At 49.5% G+C, this 21,883-nt stretch overlaps 2 protein-coding genes across 2 annotated transcripts; one reads left to right on the forward strand and one right to left on the reverse strand.

The window, feature by feature from the left end:
• Positions 1-1,462: 1,462 nt before the first annotated feature.
• On the forward strand, positions 1,463-3,556 carry LYPD4 (LY6/PLAUR domain containing 4). Its single transcript, XM_053604883.1, has 4 exons — positions 1,463-1,629; positions 1,823-1,966; positions 2,698-3,024; positions 3,288-3,556. The coding sequence occupies exons 1-4, from the start codon at positions 1,563-1,565 to the stop codon at positions 3,488-3,490; spliced, it is 741 nt and encodes a 246-aa protein (XP_053460858.1). The 5' UTR covers positions 1,463-1,562; the 3' UTR covers positions 3,491-3,556.
• An 8,401-nt stretch (positions 3,557-11,957) lies between these two features.
• On the reverse strand, positions 11,958-17,897 carry LOC128596589 (carcinoembryonic antigen-related cell adhesion molecule 3-like). Its single transcript, XM_053606161.1, has 3 exons — positions 17,834-17,897; positions 16,295-16,651; positions 11,958-12,325 (listed from the first exon to the last, which is right to left on the reverse strand). The coding sequence occupies exons 1-3, from the start codon at positions 17,895-17,897 to the stop codon at positions 11,958-11,960; spliced, it is 789 nt and encodes a 262-aa protein (XP_053462136.1).
• Between the last annotated feature and the right edge of the window lie 3,986 nt (positions 17,898-21,883).

Consider the following 21,883-nt stretch of genomic DNA (forward strand, 5'->3'; position numbering starts at 1 on the left):
AGGCTCCCGCCACAATGCCTGGCTATTTTTGATTGTTGTTGTCATTGTCGTTTGGCAGGCCTGGGCTAGATTCGAACCCGCCAGCTCTGGTATATGTGGCTGGCACCCTAGCTGCTGAGCTATAGGCACAGAGTCCCAGCTATTTTTTAGAAACTCAGCCTTGCTCTTGCTCAGGCTGAGCTCGAACCTGTGAGCACAGCAATCCACCTGCCTCGGCCCCCCAGAGTGCTAAGATTACAGGCATGAGCCACTGCACCCAGCTAAATCTCTTTATTTTCTGATAACTGTATTTAAAAGTATAAATTTACTTATAAATACTGCTTTAGCCATGTCCCAAATTTTGATTCGTAGTTTTGAGACTACAAAACTACATTGTTTTTCCCCAGGTTTTTAATTTTAATTTTTATTAATTTTTTAGGCTTTTTTTTTTGAGACTTGGTCTCACTCTGTTGCCCAGGCTAGAGTGCTATGGCAACATTGTAGCTCATAGCAACCTCAAACTCCTGGGTTCAAGCAGTCCTCTTGCCTTAGCCTCCCAAGTAGCTGGGACTACAGGTTCCTGCCACAATGCCCAGCTAGTTTTTCTGTTTTTTTTTTTTTTGCAGTTTTTGTCTAGGGCTGGGTTTGAACCCACCATCTCTGGCATATGGGGCCAGCACCTGACTCCTTTGAGCCACAGGCGCTGCCCAGTTTTTCTGTTTTTAATAGAGACAGGGTCTCACTCTTGCTTAGGCTGGTTTCGAACTCCTGAGCTCAAGCAGTCCATCTGCCTTGACCTTCCAAAGTGCTAGGATTATAGGCGTGACCCACCACACTTGGTGTGACATGTAGTTTAAAAAAACAACAACAACTTTTGATATTTGCAAAGGTTATTGGCTCCCAGGGAGTTGCAAAAATAGTGCATAGAGTCCCTTCCTCCAGTTTCTCCATGGAGACACCTTATATAACCACAATGTAACCACATGAAATTGATAATTCGTACAATACACTTAACAAGACCACAGACCTTATTTGGTTTTTTAACAGATTTCACATGCAGGTGTGTGTGTGTCTCTGTATATATGTATGATATGTATTTTTTTCCCTTTCTAAATACTTTTTAAACTTTTGTGTTGAACCAAAGTCTATTTAATAATATGTGGATACTTAAAACACACACACACACACACACACACACACAGGAGTTTTGGTGCCCATTTGTTGTATTGGTCTCATTGCTTCTGGCTGGAGAACAGCCAGGTATAATAATGATTGTCTGGATGAGCCAGCATCCTCTGCTCAGCACAAAGTCCAATGGGAGGACCTAAGTGGGAGGGGAGAGTTGTGCTTTGAAAAGCTAATATGGTGAGTATGGTTTAGGTTGGAGGGCAGACAATGGAGTTAGGAGGACCTGTGTCCCTGAAAGTCTCAGGGAACCTATGTCCCAGAAACTGACCCAATCAACTTTTTGCTCCAGATACAGTGACCCAGAGGCAGGTGGACAAAGAATTCAGGGACTGACAGGAACTGAGCTTGGGACCCAGATTGAAACTGGGTCAGCATCCAAGACCCAGACCAAGATCATGGGACCCCAGCATTTGAGACCCATGCAGCTGCTCTGCCTCATAGGGGCCATCTCCACTCTGCCTCGTATGTCCCATGGGGCTGGATGCTATAAGAACCTAGAAGGTGGGAGGCTGGATTCACATCACTGAGGGAGGAGGGCTGGCTGTCTAGGTCCCTCCTGGGACAGGCCTTGTGGAGGTTGAGCTCTCGGTTGGCAGTTCAAGGGCTGAGAATGTGATGTGAGGGGCTGATGACTGGAAGTGCATTCTCCTTTTAGGGGCTGGAGCTCTTTTGTGCTATGAAGCAACAGCCTCAGCCTTCAGAGCTGTTTCTTTCCACAACTGGGAGTGGCTTCTGATGAGGAGTATGGTGTGTAAGCAGAGAGAAGGCTGTGAAGAGACGCTAGTGTTCATTGAGGCAGGTAAATTGGAGTGGGTCTGACACATTTCTCTTCTTGCTTTTCTAAGCTCCAGCTCCAGTCCCAGCACCCAGGGACTCTGGAATAGAGTTCCTGATACTTCATTAGATGTTTGGAATAATGTCAGGGGACTGGTAGGAGAGGGGCAGGATCCAGCTGGTTGTGGTGTGGGCCAGATAAGAGGGCAGGATGGAGGTAAGCAGATACCTGCAGGAGGAGGGTGTCTGGGGGAGGAGAAAAGGATGGGGTACAGGGGGAGAAGAGTGGGGCCCCTGTGGGAAGAAGAATAGGAGATATAGATGGATACTCCAAATCTGAGCCCTGTGAGGCTGCTGGGAGTGGACATGGGAGCAGAAGCAAAGCTGGTGATGGGGCAGGGAGGGTACAAGAAGAGCAAGGGGGTTTGGTGTCCATGCTCAGCGGTTAGGGCACCAGCCGCATGCACCGGGGGGCTGGTGGGTTTGACCCAGCCCGGGCCTGCTAAACAACAATGATGACAACAACAAGAATAGCTGGGCGTTGTGGTGGGCACCTGTAGTCCTGGCTACTTGGGAGGCCGAGGCAAGAGAAGCACTTAAACCCAAGAGTTTGAGGTTGCTGTGAGCTGTGGCACCACAGCACTTTACTGAGGGCGACATAGTGAGAAGCTGTCTAAAAAAAAAAAAAAAAAGGGCAAGGGGCTCTGAGTGAGGCCAATGACCCAGATCAGAGTTCTTTAATCCTCTGCTCCTCAGGGTCCAGAAGAGGAGTTGTGGGTTTTAAAGGCTGCACCTCAGTCTCGTCTTACCCACCGCAAGTCTCCTACCTCGTTTCCCCACCTGGAGTGTCCATTGCCTCCTATAGCCGAGTCTGCCGGACTTTCCTCTGCAACAACCTCACCAGTTTGGAGCCGTTTGTGAAACTAAAGGCCAAAGGTCCTAAGCCTATGGCATCTTCTACGCGTACATGCCCAACCTGTGTGGGCGAGCACACTAAGACTTGCCTCCCAAATTTCGTCACCACTGATGCTTGCCCCTACATGGCACCTGTATGTTACAGTTCCACCTTAAAATTTCAGACAGGTGAGAGGAGAGGAACTTTGTCAGATGCCTACTTTATGCCAGTTACTAATGTATTCACATCTTTGAGAGAGGCTGGTGGGATCTGGAGATGGGATTGGGGTTGCAGGGGGCCAGGTACATGAATTCCAAAGAGCAAGGGGTAAGGCAGCTGGTACCCAAGTCTCTGGTGGGAGAACAGGTGTCCTGGCTTGTGAGAGGCCTGGGAAGAAGGCAGGGCTCTGAGTTTTGAAAGTGTTCCTGATTTCTCTCTCTCTTCCTTGAAGGGCTTCTCAATACCACCTTCCTCCTCATGGGCTGTGCTCGTGAACATCACCAGCTTTTAGCAGATTTTCAGCATATTGGGAGCATCAGAGTGACTGAGGTCCTCAACATCTTGGAGAAGTCCCAGATTATTAGTGCAGCGTCCTCCAGGCAGTGCCCTGCTTGGGGCATCCTCTTAGGCCTCCTACTTGCCTTCAGAGACTGACCATCTAGCTGGACCCAACACTCAGATCTCTTTGTATAACCAAATAAAGTCACAGAGTTACCTTTCTGCTTTGTCCTGTGGTCCATGAGAGTGTGGAAGGTGTGAGGAAGGCCGGGCATGTCCAAAGAGGTGGGGGGAGAGCTCAGAGAAAGGGGAGCCAGCAAAGTGACAGTGCCAGGCCCAGCAACGGGGGGAAATCAAGTATTCATTTTCTCCTTTTCCTTCCTTTGGGGGCCTGAGTCTAGCCTGGGTTCATTCTAGACTTATGAGATCCTGGCTAAATTTCTGTTCTTTTCTTTTTAAATGGTACCATATTCCGTGTAGTTTTCTGGAAAGTGCTTTTATTATTTTTTGAGACAGAGTCTCAGTATGTCAACCTGGATAGAGTGATGTGGCATCACAGCTCACAGCAACCTCAAATTCTTGGGCTTAAGTGATTCTCTTGCCTCAGCCTCCCAAGTAGCCGAGACTACAGGTGCCCACCCCAACACCTGGCTATTTTGTTGTAGTTGTTATTGTTGTTTATGTGGCCTGGGCTGCGTTTGAACCTGCCAGCCCCTGTGTATGTGGCTGGCACCCTAAACACTGAGCTATAGGTGCCGAGCCTGGAAAGTGCTTTTAAAAAATGCATCATTAGGCTTGGCACCTATAGCTCAGTGATTAGGGTGCTGGCCACATACCCCAAGGCAGGTGGGTTCAAACCCGGCCCCGGCCTGCTAAACAATGCCAACTGCAGCAACAAAAAAATAGCCAGGCATTGTGGCAGGCACCTGTAGTTCCAGCTACTTGGAAGGCTGAGGCAAGAGAATCTCTTGAGCCCAAGAGTTTGAGGTTGCTGTGAGCTGTGATGCCATAGCACTCCACCGAGGGCGACATAATGAGACTGTCTCAAAAACAAAACAAAACAAAAAACGCATCATTGTGTTTCAAATATTCACCCATGTTCCAGTTCTTTCATTTTTACTGACGTGTAACAGACATCCTAGCGTGCTGTTACATGGATCTATCTATTCTGTTCAGTTATGTTTGGATTTCTTCTCCAGTTTTTAGATGCAATTACAGTTGCTGCTATGAATATTTTTTTTTTGAGACATGATACTGTCATTGGCCAGTCACCTACCCAGGGGCTGTGGGAGGGGGCTTCTCTTCTGGGTTTCCAGTCCTGTCCCTTCCCTGGGTGGGCCCTGGCAGGCTGGTTCTGTGGGCCATCGCCCTGGCCCCTGTGGTCAGGTCGGGGACACTGAGAGCTCCCAGGGGAGAGCTGTGTGTGTATGTGTGTGTGGGGGAGATGGAGTGCCCCAGGAAGGCTGAGTGGTCAAAGGAGCCATGGTCTGTGCAGTAGAAAGAAGGCCAGCACTACTGGCCAGGACCACAAGGGACACCCCTACAGCACCAGGTTTGGTACTCTAGGAAGGGTGCCCTTTGGAGTTGTGCATCTCGGTACCCACAGTGCTCCATACCCACAGTGTCCAGCTGTGGGGTTAGGGAGAGCAAAGATGTAGCTCAGGGGTGCACAGTCCTCACATCCTGTGGGGAGAAGGAGATCTTGGAGGGAGAGCCACTGAGCTTTGGGGACCTTGAGGGGAGGACCAAGGCCAGACCCCTTGTGGACACCCTGTGGGTTCTCTCTACAAGGATGTTAGTGTTTCCAAGAATTTCTTGGGACTTTGGGGGTGAAGGCCACTTTCTTTAGCCTGAGAACTGAGGGGGCAGGTCCAGGAGGATGAGTCCTGCAGTGCTGGCATGAGCATGGAGGCCAGAGGTGTCCAGAGTTTTGGGGGTCACCTCTAGTGAGAGTCAGCCTGGGCTTGTGTCTCCCATGAGACATGGGGTGCTCAGGAGCATCTTTTCTGGGTGATGGTGAAAACTCATGGGGGAGAGAGGACATTGTTGCCTGTGTCTGTGTCTTGTTGGGTCTTTGCCCAGGGCAAACATGGTGTAACCCTCACTGTGGAGATGACACAACTGAGATGGGACAAGTGGCGTGCTCTGGTGTTGAAGGGGACCTTAAGCCAACAGTAATGACAACGGCAGCTCTCAGTGCTGAGCATTTATTGACTGAACGCAAATCTTTCGAGAACTTTCCACCCTCATCCCATTGATTATTCACTACAGCGCTATAAATTAAGTGCATATCATAATGATCCTTTGACAGGAACAACATCAACTTAGAGTTTACTAACTGATAGTAAGGAGCGCAGATGATCACATTTCACAGTCAGCCGAGAGGGTCACTTTGCTGTGACTGACAGGGGTGGAGACCTTACACTGATACCCCCCCGGCACCCTGCCTCCTGATGGGGTCCTTGCTGAGCACAGTGTAGGCCCAGGACAGCTCCATCCTCCGTGTGATCCACGGAGCCTGGCTATTGAAAGTCCACAGGAAGGAGGATCTGGTGTCCTTCCTCAGGCAGGTCAGTAGCAGAGGTTTCTCTCTTCTGTGACTGTGGTGCTGCTGGCTCAGAGGGCTGAGCTGCTGACCCTGTAGACAAACAAAGGAGGTGACCAGCTGAGCATGGCCTGGGGCCTGGGGCCTGGGAACATGCTCCTTTTTCAGAGCTCAGATCAGCTTGGCACAGAGAGCAAAGGCCCTGGCCCTCTGCAAAAGGTTGGGTGTCTTTATTCAGGAGATGATGTTTAAGGAGAGGGCAGCACCTCCCCTCTGACCCTCTGACCCTAGATCACTCCAGACTGGCCCCCAGTTGCTTCCCTGGACATCGCCATTGTGTTTGCAGTAGAACGCTCTTTGGGGCCTGTGTGTCCACCCTCCTTACCACCAGCTGGAATGTTTCTCCCTTGAGTTGGGCATGACCCTTTCCTAGCACTGCCTCTGACTGCATAGGGAACAGACCTCACTCCTCCTTCGAACTTCTGGGTATGTTGGGGAAGGTGTTCTTGCCAGCTGTATTCATCTTCTGACCGGGACAGCTTTACAGGAAATAAGGAGGTTGTTTACATTTCGTGGGATGGTTTATTACGGAACAAAGACACCCCAACCCAATCTTTATGATCTTAGGATCCGGAGAGGTTCCAGCCTAAAGGATTTCTCAATCTAAGAGAATTTTTACTTCCTGGTCTGCATATTGAATATCACTGTGAAGGACATCTTTAGAGATAAGTGTTCACAGGTTGTTGTTTTTTTTTGTGGAGACAGAGTCTCACTTTATCACCCTCAGTAGAGTGCTGTGGCATCACACAGCTCACAGCAACCTCCAGGTCCTGGGCTCAAGTGATTCTCTTGCCTCAGCCTCCCGAGCAGCTGGGACTACAGGTGCCCGCCACAACGCCCGGCTATTTTTTGTTGCAGTTTGGCTGGTGCTGGGTTTGAACCCGCCACCCTTGGTATATGGGGTTGGCGCCCTACCCACTTAACCACAGGCACTGCCCTGTGTTAGTGGTTTTGAGAAAAGACTGGCACTCCTAGGAATAGAAGGAATGTACCTCAACATAATAAGAACCATACAGGAAAGGTCTGCAGTTAACATCCAACCTGAGGAGAAACGTGAAAACTCTTCCTTTAAAATGAGGAAAAAGACAAGGATAGTGTTTTTATGTTTGATTTTTTTGTTTGACTAGTCCAGTGAAGCAGTGGACTGGGATAAGAACAAAGAAATCTAACTGGTTATGATCAATTGGGTATAAAAACCACTGCACTTGGGCCAGCCAAGTATGTCACAGCATAGTACTTGAAGTCCTGCCTGTAACCAATAGGCCTGAAAAAGAGGGGAAGGCATCCAAATTTATGAGGAAGAAGAAAAATTATGTAGCCAACCCTAACAGTCCACACACGCCACAAAACTGCTAGAACTAATAAAATTTACAAAGTTGCAAGATATAAAATTAATAGGAACAAAGCAGTTGTGTTTCATATACTAACTACGAACAGTGAGAAAAAAGGAAATGAATAAAACAATTATGATAGCATCAGAAAGAAAAACAAACATAAAGTTAATAAAATTAATCAAGCAGATGAAAGGCTTTATGCTGAAAACTATAAATGCTGCAGAAACCAATTAAAGAAGAAGCAGATAAATATGAAGACATCCTGTGTTCATGAATTGGAAGAGTTAATATTTTTACTTATTTATTTTTCACAAATAGGATTTTTTATTTGTCATTATTAAAAGTCTGAATTTTAGGCTCAGTGCCCATAGCTCAGTGAATAGGGCGCCAGCCACATACACTGAGACTGGCAGGTACCAGCCCAGCCCAGGCCTGCTAAACAACAATGACAACTGCAAAAAAAAAAAAATAGCCGGGCATTGTGGCAGGCACCTATAGTTCCAGCTACTTGGGAGGCTGAGGCAAGAGAGTCACTTAAGCCCAAGAATTTGAGGTTGCTATGAGCTGTGACACTATGGCACTCTATTGAGAGCAACATAGTGAGACTCTGTCTCAAAAAAAAAAAGTCTGAATTTTAAATAGATGTTTGGATTATGGTTCATACCCATCAGCTCGTTCACCTTTATCACCTGTCTTGTTCCCAGTAGCTTTTCCAGCACTGTGACCTTCCCCATGAAGCTCCATGAGTTTTCCCAATTCAAACTTGGGCCTCTTCAGCATTTTTACTTTTCTAGTGAAGCTATCCTAGAGAGGATAAATAGATTGCCAATGTCTCTTCCAATGCTTTCCTGTGTCTTTTCCAGGGCTTTCTGGAATCAATACTCTGACTACTTTCAAGTCATTTGTCTGTGCCTCTTTGGTCATGATTTCTATCATCTTCTTCTGAATTTGGCGAACCTGTTGGTACTGGGCACAAGAGGTCTTCCATATCTGATTGTTGTTTTTTTTAGTAAAATCAACCCAGAACAGATGAAGCAAATAACTGTCAGTAGTTTTGGCATCAACATGACATTCAACCACAGTCTGCCATTTTTTTTTTTTTTTGAGACAGTCTCATTATGTCACCCTTAGTAGAGTACCGTGGTGTCACAGCTCACAGAAACCTCTAACTCTTGTGATTCTCTTGCCTCATCCTCCCAGTGGCTAGGACTATAGGTGCTTGCCACAATGCCTGGCTATTTTTTGTTGCACTTGACATTGTTGTTTTAGCTGGCCCTGGCCAGTTTCAAACCCACCAGCCTCAGTGTATGTGGCTGACGCTGTAACCACTGTGCTATGGGCACCAAACCTGGTCTGCTATTTTTTAATCATGGGACACATTTTGTCATGGGTAAGATCCAGGCTGCAGAAGTTAGCTAGTCTTCGTCCTGAACATCTTCAATAACGAGCTAGAATTTTCTAAATGCAACTTCATCATTTGGTAGACCAGCAAGACTCATTTCAAACACATGACCCTTGAGTCCATTGGATGCAATTTTGGTTCCTTGAGCCCTGGTGACTAGTGTTTTTTCAATATTTCTTATATTGAACATAGCAGGTGCCTTTATATCATACCTTTCTTGGAAAATGGATCAACCACTTTCTTCCTGGCTCCCTTTTTGCCATCGTTTGTGAGGCTCTTGTTCTTGCTAACTGCCATGGTATTGCTCAGAGAGCCAAAAGGCAAGTTAATATTTTTAAGATGCCAAAACTCTCCACAGCTATATACAGATTCAATAGAATTCCTATAAATGTCTCAATGACAGTTTTTGCAGAAATTGAAAATCCATCTTAAAATTCCTATGGAATGCCAAGGGACTTGGATGCCAAAAAACATCTTAAAAACAAACAAAACTAGAGTTCTCACACTTTCAGATTTCATACTTACTACAGAGCTCCTGGTGTAATTAATAAATTAATAATAAGTTCTGGCATAAAAAGTCATATAGACCAATGGAATAGATTAGAGAGTGCAGAGAAAAAGGCTCACTAGATTGTGAAAGGATTTTTGACGAAATTGTCAAGATCATCCAATGGGAAAGGACAGTCTTTTCAATGAATGGTGCTGGGAACTCTGGATATCCACATGTTAAAAAACTGTAGTCTCTTGCTTTACGCTGTATACGAACACTAACTCAGAAAGGACCAACGGCCTCAACATTATATCTAAAATTAGAAAACTGAGAACAAAAAATGTATGAGGAAAGCTTTTTTTTTTTTTGGAGACAGTCTCTTTGTCACCTGGGTTGAGTGCCATGGAATCATAGCTCACAGCAACCTCAAACTCTTGGGCTTAATTGATCCTGTTGCTTCAGCCTCCTGAGAAGCTGGGACTACAGGTGCCCGCCACAAAGCCCAGCTAGTTTTTTATTTTTAGTAGAGATGGGTTCTTGCTCTTGCTCAGGCTGGGAGGAAAGCTTAAGATGCTGGGTTTGGCAATGACTTCTGAATATGACACCAAAAGCACAGGCAACAAATGTAAACACAGATGAACTGGATTGCTCCCAAATTAAAACATTCTATTTAGCAAAGGACAAAATCAACAGAGGCAACTTACAGAATGGGAAAAATGTTTGTGAATCATACATTTTATAAGGGTTAATAACCAGAATATATAGGGTATTTCTACAGTTCAGCCTTGGCCTCCCAGAGTTCTAGGATTATATGTGTGAGCCACCACGTCCAGCCCTGTCTTCTTTCATTTCTATTTATTGTTTATTTTATTTTATTTATTTATTTTTTTTTTGTGGAGACAGAGTCTCACTTTATGACCCTCTGTAGAGTGCCGTGGCCTCACACAGCTCACAGCAATGTCCAACTCCTGGGCTTAGGAGCTTCCCTTGCCTCAGCCTCCCAAGTAGCTGGGACTACAGGCGCCAGAAACAATGCCTGGCTATTTTTTTTTTTGTAGAGACAGAGTCTCACTTTATGGCCCTCGGTAGAGTGCCATGGCATCACACAGCTCACAGCAACCTCCAACTCCTGGGCTTAAGTGATTCTCTTGCCTCAGTCTCCCGAGCAGCTGGGACTACAGGCGCCCGCCACAATGCCTGGCTATTTTTTGGTTGCATTTTGGCCCGGGCTGGGTTTGAACCTGCCACCCTCGGTATATGGGGCCGGCGCCTTACCAACTGAGCCACAGGCGCTGCCCTATTTTATTTTTTTAAGAGACAGAGTCTCACTTTGTTGCCCTTGGTAGAGTGCCGGGGCGTCACAGCTCACAGCAACCTCCAGCTCTTGGGCTTAGGCGATTCTCTTGCCTCAGCCTCCCGAGTAGCTGGGACTACAGGCACCTGCCACAACGCCCGGCTATTTTTTGTTGCAGTTTGGCTGGGGCTGTGTTCGAACTTGCCAACCTCGGTATATGAGGCTGGCGCCCTACTCACTGAGCCACAGCACTGCCTGGCTTGTTTTAAAATGTCTCAGGCACGGTGACAAGAGGCTCTGCAGGAGTGACACGGACACACCAGGAAGAACATGGATTCAAGGCCAGTGGGAAGCGGGAGCCGAGGGGGAGGCCTGGGTATTCCTGGCACTGACTCTGCTTGCTGAGGCAGGAGGTCTAGGTCTGGAGTCAACTGACTGATTCTCCGTCTGATCTTACTCCCAGACTGCAATTTCCCCCTCTGAGCTACAGACGCCTGAGCGGAAAGCAGCTGAACCACGGACTGGCCCTGGGCCCCCGGATGCCTAGTAAGGGCCCGGCGCTGAGGAGAGGTGGAGGCTGTGGCTGCAGACGGGCCTCCCGGGCTCTGGTCTTCCAGTCATGCTCTGTGTGACCCTAATCCAAGGACTGTATGGCCCTGTGCCTCCGTTTCTCCTCAGTAAAATAGGATAAATGATCAGGGGTCTCTGGCTTATCATGACTGTGAGTTAACCCTAGATATTCCCAGTTGCCTGCCCTAGAGCTTTGTGTAGAGAAGCCACCCGAATAAACAGCATCGATTATTGCGGGAGCCCATGAAGGAGCTGCTGGGCCTGATCCCTGTGGACAGCCGCCTCCAGGAACTTCCTCTCTCCTCTGTTCCTTCCCTGAAGTCTCTTAGGTTCCCAGGGCAGTGTGCTGATGGCCTGAGAAGACTGTCAGTCTGTGCCACCCACACGGAGCCTCAGGTCACTAACTGGGCATTGTAATTACCCAGGCTTGGGGTCTGGCCCTGGCTGGTGACCAGCCCCAGGAGCCTCGGGCCTCAGTCAGCTGGTAAACTGTCATAGCCAGGAGCCCTGCCCAGGAGGCCAAAGCCCAGCCCTGGCCATGGGCTCCCCAGGGTCACCTGGCCTCAGGAGCCCCAGGCCTGAACTTCTCTGGGAGGATCCCAGGGGGCCCCTCAGACCAGGCCCTGACCGAGTCCCACAGCCTCCTTCTCAGGGTCATGTCCATGGGGAGGGCCTGGGGTGCTGGTCTGAGACTGATGTCCCCTGCTGAGTTGCCCCCTCAGATTGGTCCTTCTCCAGGGAATGTCTGCAGGGTCTGGATGCAGGAAAGGATTCTGATCTCTGAAGTCTGTCCCACAGTGTGTGTCCTGCACTTGATGCCCAACCCCCAACATGGGACGGGACGCAGAGGGGGAGGCAGGAGCCGCCCAGGCCTGACAACCCGTGTGTGTGAAGTGAACCAACCCCCCAGCACCCAGACGTCACCGAATCACTCACGGTACACGCGTAACTGTCCAGTTGCTTCTTCACTCTGAAGAGTTTGCGAGAAGACGTGTACAGTGTAGTATCCTGAGTCGTCCTGGTTGACGTTCTGCAACAGCAGGGACCCATCGGGGTATATTGTTTCTCGACCACTGTATTCAGGCCCTGGGGTACTTGCTTGAGTGGCTACTACATATGATAGAAGTAGATGGCTATGGGCCGCCTTGTTCCCTTTGTACCAGGTGTAGCCATAACAATCCAGTGGCGTATTGTGGGCGAGTAGAAGGACATCTGTCCCCTCTGCAGCACCGGGCGGCACGGATTCAACAGTGAGCTGGGCTGTGGTGGGCGGGTTCCAGGAGGTGAGAAGTGAGGCTAGGAGGGAGGAGAGAGAATCGATCCTCATTAGGAACTTTGTATTGGGATGGAAAAGGGGACCCTGGGTCCTGAGCAGGTGTCATCACCCTCAACCTTGGAGGGGGGGTGAGTGTGAGTGTGTGTTAGTGTGACTGTGTGAGAGTGTGTCTGTATCCTCTGGGTCAAGGTCAGCAGCATGACCCCATCACTTCAGCACCCCTGGACTGATCAGGTCCCTGTTTGGAATCTTCTTCCCAGGTGTCTTCACGGCTCACCCTCCAGTGCTCTCAGACCCCTGCTCGCATTCAGGGACGTCCTTGCCCCTTCCCTGGCCACCTCCTCCTGAGACCCTGGGCCTTCCCCTTGTGACCTTTCCCTGCCTGCTCCCTCCCTGGCTCTTGTCCACACCTGACCTCACATTCGAGATCTCTCTGCTCGTCTGTCCTCCTCCCACTAGAATGTGAGCTCTGAGGACAGGGACTTGTCTGGCCTGTGTTGTCCCCTAGAGCCTGGGACAGGTTGCAGACACCTGTGGGTGCATTAGTGAGTATTCCCAGGGCCCTGAACGTCCTGGTGTTTATTTGCCAAAAACATAAAGGTAATTCGTGATGTTCGTGGGTAAGGACGATGTTTAGTGCCCCTGGTTATGCTTTCTTTTGGAGTGTCACCCTGATTTGGTTTCATTTTTTTCCTTTCTTTTTTGGAGACAGAGTCTCACTCTGTTGCCCCAGCTAGAATGCAGAGGTGTCATTGTACCTCATAGCAACTAAACTCCTGTGCTCCAGTAATCCTTCTGCATCAGCCTCTGGAGTAGCTGGGGCTGAGTATAGGCACAAGCCACCATGCCCGGCTAATTTTTAAATTTTTTATGGAGGGTCTCTCCCTTGCTCAGGGAATCCTACTACTTTGGTCTCCCAGAGTGCTAGGATGACAGGTGTGCGCCACTGTGCCCAGCCTGGTTATTATTCTTATCATTCCTAAATACGTAGTGAGCAGTGATGTTTAACTTGGAGAACAGAACACCTGAGATCTTTGCCCCTGAGACTGAAGCAAGAGAATCACTTGAGGGCAGGAGTTAAACCATCCTGGGCAACAAAACGAAACACCATGTCTTGTATAGAAAGGTCATAGCAATATCCCCTGTGGTCACTGAGGCATTCACCTGTTTCTCCCATTACAGGTTGTTGACACTGAGCCTCCCAGGACAGGATCAGCCCCTCCCTCCTATTCTTCATCAAGACTGGGCCTGCCTGGGTTTTCCTGGGAGAGGTGGTCATGACTAGACTGAGTATGCAGAGGTGAGGATCTGTGTACTTGGACCTGAGAAGGACTGAGTGGCCTCTGGCTCTTTTGATTTGGGCTGGCAGCCTGGGCAACAAAATGAAATACTATGGGCCACAAAGGAACAGAAAACCTCACAGAGCACATTCACGGTGACAAGGTCACTGTGATGGGCACACACTGGGTTCTCAGTTCCACACTCACAGGGTCCAGGGTCCCTGTGACACTCAGTAAAGTGAGAGTCCTGTTGACATCACACAGCCTCAGGCTGGGACTGACTAGCAGGCTCTGACCGCCTATCTAGCCCAGGTAGGTCGTGTCCTGAGTCTCTGGTTCACAGGTTACTGAATCCAGAGGTTGGAATGGTTCCTTGTGACAGAGGGTCTGGGTAACTGCTGTGGAGATAACAGATAGAAGGTTGCCCTCTGTGGTGCCTATGATTCCTATCTGTCACCTATAGCCAAGCTCAGTCCTTAAAGACCAAGACAGGTGTGTATGTCACAAGACAGACATATGACATGACATATGACAGTCTGAGGGTCCGAGAAAGTGAGGCTGCCTGCTCTGTCTGGGAGATGCACAGACTTTCTCAAGTGTGAATTAAGCCCCAGGCTTGGGTTGTGGACAGACACAGGACCAGGAGTCAGAGATTCCCTGGTGCTCTTGTGTCCCTTTCCTGAGCTCTGACTGCCTGAGTGTCCTCAGGACATGTGGGTGCTGAGTTCCTTCCAGCTGCACAGTCCTACATGCCCAGCTGTGGGGCATTTTCTCTGAGGTGATGGTGGGTCCTGGGTGTTTGGGAGCAGGTATGGGGGTCACCAGAGTTCTCAGGTCTCCAGGGGCTGGAGGTGGGCAGTTCTGCTCAAGGCACAGTGACTGACTTGGTGAGTAACCTAATAAATGTGAGGAGCTCCCAGGAATGATCTGGAAAGAGTGAGGGGTCAGGGAGGAGCAGGTGGCTTTGGAGCAGAACCATGTTTCTGTCCTTGGCCCTTAATGTCCTTTCTCCCCCTGCAGGGACAGGTGAGGACCATGTGGATCTTTCCAGAAACACATGTAGACATTCACAAATGCAAAACTGACTTGTGGAAGGAGGAGAGCATGACCATGCTGGAAATCTGGCCCTCATGGACCTTGTCCATTGGGCAGGTGGGGATAGGAATTTGAGCAACAGCTAAACTTTCCGAGAAAATTATCAATACCCAGTGTCTGATACTGATTTCTGGGAGGAATATTATTCTAGAAGAGAGTAAAGGCCTGAGCGTCTCAGGCCCTGAGGGAAGGCAACAGGCCTGGTCAGAACCTCCTGGGATTCTGCACCCGGGATCCGTCTCTGAAGAGGTCGTGGATCATTCATTCCCTCACTCATTCATTCCCTCACTCATTCATTCCCGCCCTTCTTTGTCAGAGAACTACCGAGAGTGTCACACGCGGGGGCCTCTGCTGGTGCAGGGTGTGAGTGGGGAGAGGGAAAGCCAAGTCCTGCCCTGTGTCCTCAGCGGGAGTGACTCGGACACACCAGGAAGAACATGGATTCAAGCCCAGTGGGAAGGGGGCGCCGAGGGGGAGGCCTGGGTATTCCTGGCACTGACTCTGCTTGCTGAGGCAGGAGGTCTAGGTTTGGAGTCAACTGACTGATTCTCCGTCTGATCTTACTCCCAGACTGCAATTTCCCGCTCTGAGCTGCAGACCCCTGAGCAGAAAGCAGCTGAACCACGGACTGGCCCTGGGCCCCTGGATGCCTAGTAAGGGCCCGGCGCTGAGGAGAGGTGGAGGCTGTGGCTGCAGACGGGCCTCCTGGGCTCTGGTCTTCCAGTCATGCTCTGTGTGACCCTAATCCAAGGACTGTATGGCCCTGTGCCTCCGTTTCTCCTCAGTAAAATAGGATAAATGATCAGGGGTCTCTGGCTTATCATGACTGTGAGTTAACCCTAGATATTCCCAGTTGCCTGCCCTAGAGCTTTGTGTAGAGAAGCCGCCTGAATAAACAGCATGGATTATTGCGGGAGCCCATAAAGGAGCTGCTGGGCCTGATCCCTGTGGACAGCCGCCTCCAGGAGCTTCCTCTCTCCTCTGTTCCTTCCCTGAAGTCTCTTAGGTCCCCAAGACAATGCGCTGATGGCCTGAGGAGACTGTCAGTCTGGGCCACCCACACAGAGCCTCAGGTCACTAACTGAGCATTGTAATTACCCAGGCTTGGGGTCTGGCCCTGGCTGGTGACCAACCCCAGGAGCTTTGGTCCTCAGTTAGCTGGTAAATTGTCATAGGCAGGAGCCCTGCCCAGGAGGCCAAAGCCCAGCCCTGGCCATGTGCTCCCCAGGGTTGCCTGGACTCAGGAGCCCCAGGCCTGAACTTCTCTGGGAGGATCCAGGGGGCCCCTCAGACCAGGCCCTGACTGAGTCCCACAGGCTCCTTCTCAGGGTCATGTCCATGGGGAGGGCCTGGGGTGCTGGTCTGAGACTGATGTCCCCCTGCTGAGTTGCCCCGTCAGACTGGTCCTTCTCCAGGGAATGTCTGCAGGGTCTGGATGCAGGAAAGGATTCTGATCTCTGAAGTCTGTCCCACAGTGTGTGTCCTGCATTTGATGCCCAAACCCCAACATGGGACGGGACACAGAGGGGGAGGCAGGAGCCGCCCAGGCCTGACAACCCGTGTGTGTGAAATAGAACCAACCCCCCAGCACCCAGACGTCACCGAATCACTCACGGTACACGTATAACACTCCGGTTGCTTCTTGACTCTGAAGATTTTGCGAGAAGACTTGTACAGTGTAGTATCCTGAGTCGTCCTGGTTGACGTTCTGCAACAGCAGGGATGCATTGGGGTATATTATCTCACGACCATTGTATTCAGGCCCTGGGGTGACTGCTTGAGTGGCTACTACATATGATAGAATTAGATGGTAATGGGCCACCACGTCCCCTCTGTACCAGATGTAGCCATAACAATCCAGTGGCATATTGTGGACGAGTAGAAGGATATCTGCCCCCTCTGGAGCACTGGGCGGCACGGATTCAACAGTGATGTGGGCTGTGGTGGGCAGGTTCCAGGTGAGAAGTGAGGCTAGGAGGGAGGAGAGAGAATCGATCCTCATTAGGAACTTTGTATTGGGATGGAAAAGGGGGCCCTGGGTCCTGAGCAGGTGTCGTCACCCTCAACCTTGGGGGGTGAGCGTGAGTGTGACTGTGTGAGAGTGTGTCTGTGTCCTCTGGGTCAAGGTCAGCAGCATGACCCCTCACTTCAGCACCCCTGGACTGGTCGGGTCCCTGTTTGGAATCTTCTTCCCAGGTGTCTGCACGGCTCACCCCCCACGGCACTCAGACCCCTGCTCACATTCAGGGATGTCCTTGCCCCTTCCCTGGCCACCTCCTCCTGAGACCCTGGGCCTTCCCCTTGTGACCTTTCCCTGCCTGCTCCCTTCCTGACTCTTGTCCACACCTGACCTCACATTGGAGATCTCTCTGCTCGTCTGTCCTCCTCCCACTAGAACATGAGCTCTGTGAGGACAGGGACTTGTCTGGCCTGTGTTGTCCCCTAGAGCCTGGGACAGGCTGCAGACACCTGTGGGTGCATTAGTGAGTGTTCCCAGGGCCCTGCATGTCCTGGTGTTTATTTGCCAAAAACATAAAGGTAATTTGTGATGTTGGTGGGTAAGGATGATGTTTAGTGCCCCTGGTTATGCTTTCTTTTGGAGAATCACCCTGATTTGGTTATTATTCATTTTTTCCTTTCTTTTTTGGAGACAGAGTCTCACTCTGTTGCCCCAGCTAGAGTGCAGAGGTGTCATTGTACCTCATAGCAACTAAACTCCTGCGCTCCAGTGATCCTCCTGCCTCAGCCTCTGGAGTAGCTGGGGCTGAGTATAGGCACAAGCCACCATGCCCGGCTAATTTTTAAATTTTTTATAGAAGGTTTCTCCCTTGCTCAGGGAATCCTACTACTTTGGTCTCCCAGAGTGCTAGGATGACAGGTGTGAGCCACTGTGCCCAGCCTGGTTATTATTCTTATCATTTCTAAATACGTAGTGAGCAGTGATGATTAACTTGGAGAACAGAACACCTGAGATCTTCCTGCCCCTTAACAACTCTTGTTCGGTGAGGACTTTTTTTGCTGAGCCCCCCTCCACCCTCTTCAGGCTACAGCAGAAGCTCCCTGTCCCTCTCAGAGCCTCGTCCTCCCCAAGAGACCCCAGCCAATGTCTGTGCTCCCTTCTCCTGTCCACGCCCAGGGCATCATCCCTCTCACCTGTGAGCAGGAGCCCCTGCCAGGAGGTGCACCCTCTGCAGGGAGGGACTGAGGAAGGCCCCATGGTCCCTGCTACTTGCTCTGTCCTCCTCTGTGCAAAAGAGCTTCAGCTCCAGCAATGGTCCTTGGCACAGCTGCTCTGACAGGTCAGCTCTGTCCTTCTTCCCGCTGTGCTGAGCCTCCTCCCTGGGCCCAGAGCTTTGTACATATCTGGTCATGTGTACAAGGGGCGGGGTCTGTGCCCAGGATGCCTCCCTGCTCCTCCCCTCTCAGTCCTGCCTCCTGGTCCCTCCATCCCTTTCTTTTCTGTCTGCGTTTTGTCTTTCCAGACCATACTTTAGGAAGCAAGGGTGATGGGATCCTCTTTCCCATAACAGATGACCTGCCCTCCCCAGTGCTGACCTCTGCTGTGTCCTGGACTTGGGTCTTTCACCACTACACAGAGAGTCCCTGGTGTTTATTTCTGTTTATTGCACAGAAGCTCAGCTGAGCCCTGGAATTTCCTCTGTTCTCCAGTGTCCTGGGGAGGAGAGTGATACCCAGCAGGCAGGTGGTAGGGACTGTTCCGGAGTCCTGAAAGGGGTAGTTGAGTAATGACTGAGGGGACCTGCCCTGTCTCTCCAGAGTCACCAGCCTGGCCTCTGACCCAGGGACAGAGACCCAGGCCCCAGGCCCTGAGGTCTCAGGAGGAGCTGCAGCTCCTGGGTGTGGAAGAGCAGTGTCCTATGCCTTGGGAAGAGAGGACTGTGGTGCAGAGAGGTCAGGGGCTCTGAACTCTGCTATCCTCAGGGGAAGGTTTCAGGGAGATTCTTCCTCTCCATATCTTGTGGCTGAGGTGTAGCTCAGGGCCCATCCATGTTCTTCCTGACTGTCCTGGTGGCTCTGCCCTCTGACTGGCTTACCCCCCTGTGGTCACCCTGCTTTCCCCAGGTGGGGCGCCCGTAAGGAGTGGGGAACTGCATGAGGATCCTTGGCAGAGCAGGGCCCTCAGAGGCCTGCGGAAGGATCAGGCAGGACACAGCAGGCTTGTGGGAGGGTCCAGAAGGGTCTGTCGGAACAAGGGATGGAAATCAGGCTGCATCTCCACCTCTTCAGCTACAGCCAGGTTCACATCTGGGGGATGTAATTTCCTTAGAGTTGTCTATGTCCCAAGGTCTCCCCCTGGAGGGAACAAGGAGACCTGCGGCCAAGGTCAGGGCGGCCCCAGGGAGGCTGACCAGGCTCCAGGGGGTGTGAGTTTGCTCTGACCTCTGGGCAGAGGCAGGTGCTGAGCCCTGGGTCAGAGTGCAGGGTCAGGTCAGCCTGGGTCCTGTTCACTGCGGGTCTCCAGGCAGCCAGACTCCATCCAGTGTGCAGGGTTGTGGGAGGCAACGTCCACTTAGCTGAGGGCCTGGATAGAGTAAAAGGCAGAAGGAAAATGAATTCTCTCTCTCTGTCTGTATATCCGGGAGCTGGGACACTTTTCTTCCACCCTTGGATATTAGAACTCCAGGTTCTCAGGCTTTCGGCCTCAGACCAAGAGTCACACCACCACCTTCACTGCCTCTGAGTCTTTGGGACTTGGACTGAGCCAGGCTTCTCCCCAGTTCTTCAGCCTGCAGCCAGCTTCTCCTGGGTCTTCTTCCCTCCATATTTATGTAAGCAGATTCCCCTAATAAATCCCCTCTCGCATATATACCTATTTCTATATGTGTAATTATATTTTTATCTTATTGTTTCTGTCTCTCTGGAGAACGCTAAACAGGCGCTAATTTAAAGAAGGGAGAATAGTCTTTTCAAGTAAATGGTCCTGCAACATCTGGACAACCACTTGCAAAAGAATGAAGTTTTGGAACTCTACGTCTCACCATATTAACTCAAAACATTTCAGTGAGTTAAATATGAGCTGAAGCCATAAAAACTCTCAGAGAAAAAACACAAGGGTCAATCTTCATGACCTCAGATGTGGCAATGGATTCTTAGCTATGACACAGAAGCACGAACAACAAAAGGAAAAACAGGTAAATTGGACTTTATCAGGACGAAAGCCCTTTAAACATCAAAGGACATTATCAAGAAAGAGAAGAACAATCACAGAATGGGAGAAAAAATTCGCAACTCAGAGACATCATAAAGCTTTCATGTTTAGACTATACAGAGAACTGCTGCAACTCAACAACAAAAAGACAATCAACCCACTTAAACAATGGGCAAAGGACTGAAATAGACATTTCTCCAAAGAAGATAAGCAAATAGTCAAGAGGCACATGAAAAGACACTCAACGTCATTAATCATTAGAGAAATGCAAACAAAATCACAGCGAGATGCCACATCACACCTACAATAATGGCTCTCCTTCTCTTAAAATGTCACGTGACAAATGTTGGCATTATGTTGAGAATTTCAAATCTTCATACATTGCTGATGGCAATATAAAATGGAGCATCCAAAATGGGGAACACTTTGGCTGTTCTTGCAAAAGCTAAACATAGAATTAGCAATTCTGGCTAGGCGCTGTGGCTCACTCCTGTAATGCTAGCACTTCGGGAGACTGAGACAGGAGGATCCCCTGAGCTCAGGAGTTTGAGACCAGCCTGAGCAAGAGCAAGACCCCATCTCTACTAAACAGAGAGAAAATTAACCAGATGTTGTGGTGGGCACCTGTAGCCCCAGCTACTCAGGAGGCCGAGACAGGAGGATCACCGGAACCGCAGTTCAAACTTCCTGTGAGTTAGGCTGACACCATGGAACTCTAGCCTGGAGCAACAGTGAGACTTTGTTTAAAACAAACAAACAAACAGCAATTTCACTGCTAGATATATACCCAAAGAATTGAAAACAGGGATGAAAAGAGATACTTGCATGGGAATATTCTCTGCATTGTTCTCCACAGTAAGTAAGATGTGGAAACAACCCAAGTGCCCATCAACACGGTACATACAGCCACAGAAGGTTAATCTGCCATGAAAAGGAGGGAAGCCCTGACAGATGCTGTGAGCTGGGGGGACCTTGGAGACAATATGCTAAGTGACATAAGCCAGACACATGGTGACTTATGCTGTATGATTCTATTTACATGAAATATCAAAAACAGGTAACTTCATAAAGACGGAACATAGATTAGAGGTTATCAGGGTCTGGGGGCAGGAGGGATGGGGAATTATTGTTTAATGGATACAGAGTTTCTGTTTGGGGCGATGAAAATTTTTTGGAAAAAATAGTGGCGATGGTTACATAACATTGTGATTATAGTTAATTTCATTTAATTTGGTTAAAAGGGTATGTTTTATGTTTGATATATTTTACCACAATTTAAAAAGTCTTGATATAAAAAATCCACCATATAAAACACACCCACCCTGGTCAGATGGTCCTGGTTAAACTCACTTGGAGATCCCTCGACATTTTCTATAGAAATATCTAAGGATTTAGGGACATGAGACTGATCGTTCAATGGCAGAGACACAAAATAAAGATAATGAGAGTTAAGCTGGTTGCTGTGGGTGGTGCTAAGGGAAGTCAGGCCCCAGGAGGCTCTAGGCTGGGGGTGACTTTGCTACTCTGAGGTGTATGGTGAGAAAAATGTAGAAGGAAAAGGATGACAAGCAGTTTTTATTTTAAAAAATCATTCTTTCAGTAGGGTGGCACCTGTGTCTAAAAGGAGTAGGGTGCCTGCCCCATATGCCAGAGGTGGTGGGTTCAAACCCAGCTCTGGCCAAAAAAAAAAAAAAAAAAAACTACAAAAAAAAAATCATTCTTTCAGCATTTTTCATGTGTCTAAACAAAATTGCAATACTATGTCACATTCCGTATCTTTTCTTTCACAGTCTTTCTTTTAAAAAACTTTGTTTCTGTAGAGACAGGGTCTTGTTCTGTCAACCATGTGCAAGTGCCTCATCATAGCTCACTGCGACCTAGAACCAGAGGTGCCCTGAGCAGCTCCCTCTGCTGGTCTCTCTGGGAATTCTGGTTCCAACAGGTGACACTCCTGAGCCCAGGTGACCCCTGCAGGGAGCCTCAGGTGTGTGGAGCCACAGGTGTCTCACCTGGTGACTCTCACCAGACACTTG

This window comes from Nycticebus coucang, chromosome 10 (genome assembly GCF_027406575.1).
Source record: "Nycticebus coucang isolate mNycCou1 chromosome 10, mNycCou1.pri, whole genome shotgun sequence".
In the NCBI taxonomy this organism is placed as follows: Eukaryota; Metazoa; Chordata; class Mammalia; order Primates; family Lorisidae; genus Nycticebus; species Nycticebus coucang.

Coding starts and splice junctions, on each gene's coding strand:
- LYPD4 (XM_053604883.1), top strand. CDS start 1,563: ATGGGACCCCAGCATTTGAGACCCATGCAGCTGCTCTGCCTCATAGGG. Junction 1,967..2,697: donor GCTAGTGTTCATTGAGGCAG/GTAAATTGGAGT, acceptor TCTGCTCCTCAG/GGTCCAGAAGAGGAGTTGTG. Junction 3,025..3,287: donor CACCTTAAAATTTCAGACAG/GTGAGAGGAGAG, acceptor TCTTCCTTGAAG/GGCTTCTCAATACCACCTTC.
- LOC128596589 (XM_053606161.1), bottom strand. CDS start 17,897: ATGGGGCCTTCCTCAGTCCCTCCCTGCAGAGGGTGCACCTCCTGGCAG. Junction 16,652..17,833: donor GCAGGGGCTCCTGCTCACAG/GTGAGAGGGATG, acceptor CCTCCCTCCTAG/CCTCACTTCTCACCTGGAAC. Junction 12,326..16,294: donor CGGAGTGTTATACGTGTACC/GTGAGTGATTCG, acceptor CCTCCCTCCTAG/CCTCACTTCTCACCTCCTGG.